General features: G+C 48.1%; 2 protein-coding genes across 6 annotated transcripts in view; one reads left to right on the plus strand and one right to left on the minus strand.

The window, feature by feature from the left end:
- The first annotated feature begins 48 nt into the window (after positions 1 to 48).
- EMC6 (ER membrane protein complex subunit 6) lies at positions 49 to 2602 on the plus strand. The gene is made up of 2 exons (XM_006922204.3): positions 49 to 202; positions 395 to 2602. Exon 2 carries the CDS (start codon positions 428 to 430, stop codon positions 758 to 760), a length of 333 nt encoding a protein of 110 aa, XP_006922266.1. The 5' UTR covers positions 49 to 202; positions 395 to 427; the 3' UTR covers positions 761 to 2602.
- Positions 2603 to 4166: 1564 nt separating this feature from the next.
- The window catches only part of P2RX5 (purinergic receptor P2X 5), a 16244-nt gene continuing 12302 nt past the window's right edge, over positions 4167 to 8108 (minus strand). For 4 of the 5 annotated variants that reach the window (XR_003043302.1, XR_003043300.1, XR_003043299.1 and 1 more), the window contains one exon: positions 4167 to 8085. Coding sequence is in view for 1 of the 5 variants with exons in the window: in XM_006922205.3 (XP_006922267.1) it covers positions 6266 to 6335 (70 nt within the window). In the remaining 4 variants the exon portion in view is untranslated. The remainder of the gene's footprint in view (positions 8086 to 8108) is intronic. The other variant, XM_006922205.3, reaches the window with a different exon arrangement.

Below are 8108 nucleotides of genomic sequence, written 5' to 3' on the forward strand. Positions count from 1 at the left end.
GTGTGCGTAGTAAAGCGACAAGGGGGGTGGGGCGTGCGTGGGGTTCTCGTGGCGCATGCGCTAGAGAGCGGAAGCGCAGTCTCGGCCCATGCGCAGCCTGGGACCTCCCAGCAGCCTCTAAGAGCAAGATGGCGCCGCGGGAATCTTTTTACCAGGCAGTCTGAGCGAACGCCAGGTGACTGTGTCCGCCGCTGCGTTCCAGGTAACCTGGCGTGCCTGGGCGGGGAATGCTGATGTGCTGTCGCTCCCCCCAGCACCCGCAGCTTGCCCGAGCCCTCAGGCTTCTCAGCGTCTTTTGAAAGTTCGAGACCCAAGAGCGGTGCGAGGGGGAGGGGCGGCGTGAACCCAACTCGCCAAGCTCCGGACGCCACATGTAACTTGATTTTCTCCGCAGCTCCGCGAGAAAGCAGAGGCTGAGCCCCGAAGGATGGCCACTGTGGTGGCCAAGCGGGAAGGGCCGCCGTTCATCAGCGAGGCAGCTGTGCGGGGTAACGCCGCGGTCCTGGATTACTGCCGGACCTCTGTGTCAGCGTTGTCGGGGGCCACGGCCGGTATCCTCGGCCTCACCGGCCTCTACGGCTTCATCTTTTACCTGCTTGCCTCCATCCTGCTCTCCCTGCTCTTAATTCTCAAGGCGGGAAGGAGGTGGAACAAATATTTTAAATCACGAAGACCTCTCTTTACAGGAGGTCTCATCGGAGGCCTCTTCACCTACGTCCTGTTCTGGACATTCCTCTATGGCATGGTGCACGTCTACTGAAATGGGGACAGGGATGACTTTTTTAAAAAAACAGATTGGGAAGACTTGCCAGAAATTAACAACGTGTAGACTTACTTAGTTTTTAAATTGTTGAATTCGCTGCTTGTTCTGTAACGTTATCAATAACTTATATACGAAGACGAAGAGCCTGTAATTTTCTTCAGATTAAATGAAGCGTGAGACAATTTATAGAGTTTTTTCCTACCTTAACGCATACTCCCTGTCTGTCGTGGGTGCAGAATCGCCAAGTTTTGACTGCCGAAGAGCTGGGACTGAGCCTTACTTAGCTTTCTGCAATTTCCTTGCATATTTACACTAGGACCTAAATAAGGAGAGAATTTATGGTTAACAGCCTAAGAATTAATAACAGTTAATATTAAGTAAGCCCTATATGCCAGGCATTGTGCCTTGACCTTTTACACCCATTATCATTTAATTCTAGCAATATTCTTCTGGAGTAGATGTGATTATTGTCCCCTATTGATGAACCTAAGGCTGCAGAAGAGGCACAGCTTGGAAAAGGCAGAGCCAGGATTCAAATGCAGGTCTCTTTAATTGCTCTTGCTTTATTAGCTGAGTGTACTTATTCAGAGCCCAGCCTTCCACTAACCACCGCTTTAGGTATGAATGGGGGTGTTTCAGTTTCATTTCACCTAGTTAAAACTAGCTTTCATTTCCACTTAAAAATAAATTCAAGCTCTTTTCTAGAATATGTCTAATAAAAAACAGACAGCATTTTAAGCTAAACTTTGGGCTTGTCTAGAATGTAAATGCCTTTGTCTATATGCTACCCGATGATCCGTCGTCAAGAGGATTATCTTACAATAAAATGCATATTTTAATTGAGAAATAAATATTGCATTAGTTATAGTAATGAACATGTTGCTTATGTAGTTTGTAGTCTAACTGGGAACACCAGCATTATCTAATTTAATAAATGTTTAAAATATGCTAAATGCCATGAAGAGAGTACATAGGAACCCCTAACTGAACCTAGGTTGCAAGATTGGGGTCAAGAAAGATTTCTTTGAGGAAATAACATTGGAGACCCAGAGGTTGATTAACAGCTAAGAAAAGTGTTTAGAAGAGGGAACTTGCAAGAAGGCACATGTGTGAGGGCCAGTAGGCAGAAAAGAGTTTGGCTTATATCTGGAGAATTAGAGAAGAGGCCATGAGGTAGACCTGGACCAGATTGTAGAAGGCCACATCAGAGAGTTTGACCTTCATTCTAAGAGCAACTGGGGAAAGCCCTTGGAAGTTTTAGTCAGGAGTAATGTGATCAGATTTGGATTTTTTTATTTTTAAAAGAATCTTTTAGATCAGAAGGGGATCTGAAAGCTCGAATCCAAGCCCACTTTTACAGACAGTAGGTGGCCCATGACTAATAACGGAAAAGGATCTGGGATCCAGGGCTCTTGAATCCATTTTGGGATGTTAGACTAAATGCTGGAACACACCCAAGAAGCAGCTGAGGCCACACCTTTGCCTTCCTCTCCCAGTGACCCTTTGAACACCTCTGACCACAACTGAAGATGCTCACATTCATGGTTTTGCACCTTCTCTCTCAACCTCCCCCAGTCATCTCTCATGGCCTTCTCTGAGTGGTAAGGGAGGGTCCATTCCTGGTGTGGACTAAGGAGGAAGAAACAGTAGGTCCTACTTGGTGTGGGGGTGGGGTGGGGATAAGTGAGCTAATTTACTTAACCATTCCTCTGTTGATAGGCAGTAAGATTGTTTGAAATATTCACTTTTATAAAAAATATTGCAATGACTGTCTTCATGTCTGTATTATTTTGAGGGAATTTATATGCTAGACCAGAAGATTAAAAATTTAATTCCAAATGCTTGTCAGAGTTTTATCAGATTACACTCACTGAATGAAAAGTGCCAGTTTTATCACTGCCTTCTTAGTCTTGTAACGTTTGCTCATTTAAAGTTTTCCTTATTTTCATTTGAATTTCTTTACAAGATAATAAGGAACGTAATACATTGCTCACTAATTGTTTCTGTGTCTGCCTCTTTTGGTCTCACATTTTCCTCTAAAACATGGGGCAACCATGAAGACATGAAGGGAAAAAAAATACAACACATTTAAAGTCAAGACCTTTTATTGTTTTACAACCAAATAAAAATGTCAGAATACATATATTGGGCAGGTCCCAGAAAATGTTTGCCATCTTTCCCCTTTAATTCTGTGTACTGGCCTAAGGGAAAACGAACAGCTGGAAGAAAGGTATGTCTTTTAGAGAGAGAATTCTTGTGTCCACTGAAGAGTATGCTCCGAGGAAAGTTGCATCACTTGGGTAGAGGCGGGTAGGTTGGAACCAAGTGGAGCCCTTTTCCATATATGTAAAAGGCCATTCCAAGTGGGGTGATTTAGGGACTGCAGGGTACTCTAGTCCTTCGCTGGAGTGCTTAGAGATACCTGGAGGAAGTCACATTCCCCCTTCACAACTGGTCCTCCACTGAGGCAGTCAGCCACTCAAAAGAACTGATGGAATGCAGGGGCAAAAAGGCAGCTGTGACTGCAGTCCCTGCATCAGGAGTGGAGGGCCCTTGGCATTTTCATGGCTGGTCCCCATAACGGTATGTTGGTATCACCCAATTTACAAATGTACCTTTGGCCAGCATCATGGTACTCCCGTAAGGCATAGAATAACTCAATCGTTAGGAAAATAACTAGGTAGATGGCTTTAGGCCAGGGCCTGAACAAGAGCATAGACATTTCATGTGATCCTGGACTGTCAGCTCTTGAGAGGCTGCCATGCTTCTGATAAGGCAGCCAGCACTGAGAGAAAGGGGCTTTCCTAAGTTTGAAAGGAGCTCAAGTTCCACTTCTTGCCATTTCAAAGCTAGTTTCTATAAGATTAATGAGCCTCCCACTCATGCACCAAGATTATGGAAAAAAAAAAAAAAAAAAAAACCCACAAGGAAGGAGCAGGAGGCCGTGCAAAGGCAAGGAAACTTTGGCAGTGTGCAACACTATCCAGAAGCTGTAATAGGAGTCACTAGGTTGAGTAAGTCCGCCATGGCAGTGAAGTTTAATGGAGCAATTCTCAAAGTTGATGAAAAGAAAGCCTCACAAAACCAGCACCAGTCTTCATCCAGTTCCCGGGTTGCTCCTTCTCATGTCAAGGGATTTCTTTTACATTTGTAATTCCTGTACCTGGAATGCTTCCTCTGTCACCTAGTTAGACTGCTACCAACCTTTCAATTTTAATTCATATGTCACTTTCTTGGGGAACCTCTGGCTACTCCATTGAAAACTCAATTCGATCTGTGATTATATGAGTGACCACTGGTTAAGATTCGGCTCCCCTGAAACTAGAAGCACTAAGCCAGGGACTGTTTTTGTGTTGTTTGCCACTGTGTCACCAGCATTTAGTCCAACACCTGACACAATAGGTATTCAATAAATGTTTACTGACTGAATTAATAGTGTAGAAAGACATTTTCATTCCAGTGTAAAAGAAATAGTACAACTGTTCCTAGGTTTTATGACTATTGCCAAGCAACTCCAAAAACAGGTTAAAATAAACCAGACCAACTCCTGAGCAGCCACGACCCCTGCCCTTTTCACTTCCTCCCAAATAGAAAAGTAACATGTTTGATTATCCAATCTAAGTGTTTGCTTTCGTGAGAAAGTGAAACACCATAGTGGATCAATCAGAATTTTCACTTTTTTAGAGAGCACGTGGACTTGTTGACTGGTTACCAGACAGCCCAAGGTGAGGGAGCTGCTTGCCCCAGAAGGGTTCTTATTCTGGGCACCATGACCCTCTGCTCCAGTGGCAGAGCCTCATCAGAGACCTTTCAGGCCCCTTCTCACCCTCCGCAAAGGCGCCAAGGGAAGGATGCTTACCTTCTCTGTGTGCAGAGAAGAACCAGACTCCTCTGACTCGAGGCCAGAGAGAGCCCTAGGGTTTACACAGGGACTCCTCAGACACTGAGAGATGGAGAAGTGGGGTAGCTAGCTCCCAACGCAATATTTAAGCCTGTTGCATCATGCCCCTTCTGACAGAGGCTTGGTCTAACATTGCAGGTATCAGGAAAAGTTCATTTCCTGAGAGAGGCCAGTAACCAGCTGGATTCTCAGCAAAACAAGGGAGCCTCTTGTAATTGGTAACAGGCTGCCTTGGGGAACAGGGGTGGGAGGGAAGCTTTTCACTGTCTATTCTTTTGTACCTTTTACATTTTGAATTATAGGTATTATCTAGTCAAATATTTTAATTTAAATAAATTGAGTGTAATGCTCCTTTCCCTGGAGTGAGGGTGGACATGGGGGAGGGGCGTCCTCTCAGTCTCAAGGTAAACTGTAAGTCTGACCTAGAAAATGGCACTACCCACCAAAGCTGGCCTTTTCCTCCTTTAGAACCAGCTCTGCAGATCTCAACCAGTGCTTCTCAGACTTTAACAATCACCTGGGAATCTTGTTGAAACTAAGGCTCTGATATAGAAGGACAAGGGAGGGGCCGAGACTGCGCATCTAACAAGCTCCCAGGTGATGCAGATGCTGCTGATCCACGGACCACACTTTGAGTAGGGAGGCTCTACAGCCACTAAGGGAGGGAAGCAATGGAGTTCTGCAGGGTGGAGTGGGGTAGGGAAGGAGGGGCAGGAGTGAGGGAGTGAAGGACTCCCTAAAAGTTTGGGCCTCACTAACAACAACTGTTTGCACCTGCTCAGTGAGCACTATCTCATCAGCCCCCTTAAGACCCAGCCTTGAAGGAGAGACAGGAGAGCCCAGCAGGGATACCCAACCCCATAGAACAGCAAGAGCCAAACCACAGGCTATGATCCCCATCATCTGGATGACAAACTATGCCCAGAGCCTCCACAGACTGAGCGAGTCAGGCTGGAGAGAGGCCTCCCCTCCCCACCTTACCTAGAAGCCCTTGGAGGCTGCCTCTCCCCTCAAAGGCCAGCACCTCCTGACAGGTCCAGTTCTCTACTGGTTGCCTCTTTGCCAAATGTCTCTTTGGATCTCCAAGATCTCTTTGAGGAGCCGTCATGCTTTGCAGGGATTTGTGAAAGTCTCAGGCTGGAGGAAGGCCAGAGTGGCTGAGCCTGGCTGTGATGTTTGTTGGCTCTGGAGGGAATTCTATATGTACTCCCCTCTCTCAGGGCCAGGTCAGCATCTCATTTAAGCAGCTCTTGGATAGGCCCAGCCCACAGCAAAAATGTTTACTGCATGTATGAATGGATTAATGTCCAACTAGGTTCTCAGAAAAAAATAAAAACACTCTAGTATCACTCAGGCTCCTGACCTTCCCCCTTCCCTCTCCAGTCTCCTCTTCTAGATCTGAGCCACTCTGGCCACTGGGAGGCTCCTCCACACACACACACACAACAAAAAGCTTGTAGCAAGATCCCAAAATGCAGGATAGAGGGCTGTGCCTGGAAGTCCCTGTCCTACGCAGACACAAAGATGATTCTTCCCACTTGAGAGCTGCAGCAGTTCTGCCCGCAAGGTCTTCAACAAATCTGCTCAGCCAATACCTCTGGCTATGCCTCCACTGTCTGCAGGTTCTGAAGCTGTTCCACATTCACCTTTCCATTTCCCTGGTGGCCAGACCTGTGTGTGGGTGGGTGGAGGACACACATAGGGCTCAGAGGATGGTTGGGAACTCTATGGACAAAGACAGCCTCCTAAAGGCAGACTCTACCTGCAGCATCCTCTCACTGGCAGCACCGCAGGCAGGCAGAGCATTCACAGGGAGGGGCAGCAAAGACACGTCTTTGGAGCTGCCCCCGCAATGAGCAGCAGCCACTGTGGTGGCGGCTCAAGCCTCTCACAACAAGTAAGGCTGTGCTGAGACCAGCAGGACGGCCATTCTTCCCTCTCACAGACTGATGAGCTCAGGCAAGCATCCAACAAGTGATAGCTCAGGAAGCACGTGGGGGGCTGCTAGGTGCTAGGCCTACCTCAGATCCCCAGCCCCAGCTGCTGCAGCCCCACCAACTTCTCCAACACTCTTCCCTCACTCCTCTCCATCCTTTGCCCTTCCTCTCTGTCCCACTCCATTTCTCACCCCTTTCCTACCCAAGCCCAGCTCTCGGTTGGAGTCTGCTAGTCCCTGAGTCAGCAATGAATGAAAGGTAGGGGCCAGAGAAAAGTCCACCCCACGCCAGTAAACTCCTGGAGAATCACAGAACCCTAGTCTGACAACAACCTGGGCCTATGTGCAGCCCCCACTGAAAAAAAAAAAAAAAAAAGGAAAACAGGCCCCAAAACGGCCAGACCTATGCTCAAGGGCACATAGGGAGGTAGAGGCAGGGTGAGCCTGAAGGCTACCTCCTGACTCAGCCCAGGGCACCCTTCCACACCAGGCTGCAGTCACATCGGCAGAACCAGCCAGGTTGCCCAGGACAGCCCAGTGTAGGGCAGCCCGCCAACCAGCAGTCAATACAGCCACCACCCTCCTGAAGCTAGAGCAGCTCCAGAATTTCCACATCAAGATGTGCTTAGGGAAGGCATGGCGGAGACAGGGCTTGATAAGTCAAATAACCTGATGGAGAAGAACTGGATTCTGGGGACACACTGCCTGTGTTCAAGCCCCAACTCTGCTATTGATTAGCTGTGTGACAAGTAAGTTACTTAAGCTTTCTGTGCCTCAGTTTCCTCATTAGTAGAATAGGGAATGTTAATGTCTCCCTTATTAAAGTTGCCGAAATAAGTTCATATATACAAATTGCTCAGAGCAGTGCCGGGCAGAGAGTAAGTCTGAGTAAGTGACAGTACTATTGTCTTAACACCAGGATAGCACAGCAATCCGGTGGTTACTTAGGGGTACTGGGGAGCTAATGAGGATCATGGAGGGGCTAAAGCACCACCAGCACCCCTCTTCTCAGAATCCAGCTTGGATGAAGCTCTCTTGGGTCGTGGACATCCTGCCTTGTGACCGGGTCACCACAGAGCAGGGACCAGAGTAGCCTGCTCCAGGAGATACCAGAACACACAGCCATTCTCCTGGTTGCCACCTTCATCCTGTGCTCAGCAACCCAGGCCCCTCCACTGCATCCTCAGCATCCGAAGACCCATCATGCTGCAAGGACTCTGCTCACAGGGTGAGGACCTCCAGGTCCCTGGGCAGGACTTGCCGTTAACCCTGGCCTGTGCAGCCTGACCTCCCCCCAGGACTGGTGAGGGCAGGCCCTGCAGAACTACTTGCCATGCAGAGGGCACCCCTATTCCTCCAACAGCTCAGGGGGCACCAGTGCAGTCAGGGCTCACCCAGTCTTCAACCAGAGTCAGGGCTCAGAGTTCAGCCTATGAACCAGAGCTGGGGGTCAAGCCAGGCAAATGATATGGGCCGACCCTCCACCTGGTGTCCCAAGGTATAGGGGG

Source organism: Pteropus alecto, unplaced genomic scaffold (genome assembly GCF_000325575.1).
Source record: "Pteropus alecto unplaced genomic scaffold, ASM32557v1 scaffold398, whole genome shotgun sequence".
NCBI lineage: Eukaryota > Metazoa > Chordata > Mammalia > Chiroptera > Pteropodidae > Pteropus > Pteropus alecto.

Coding starts and splice junctions, on each gene's coding strand:
- EMC6 (XM_006922204.3), top strand. CDS start 428: ATGGCCACTGTGGTGGCCAAGCGGGAAGGGCCGCCGTTCATCAGCGAG.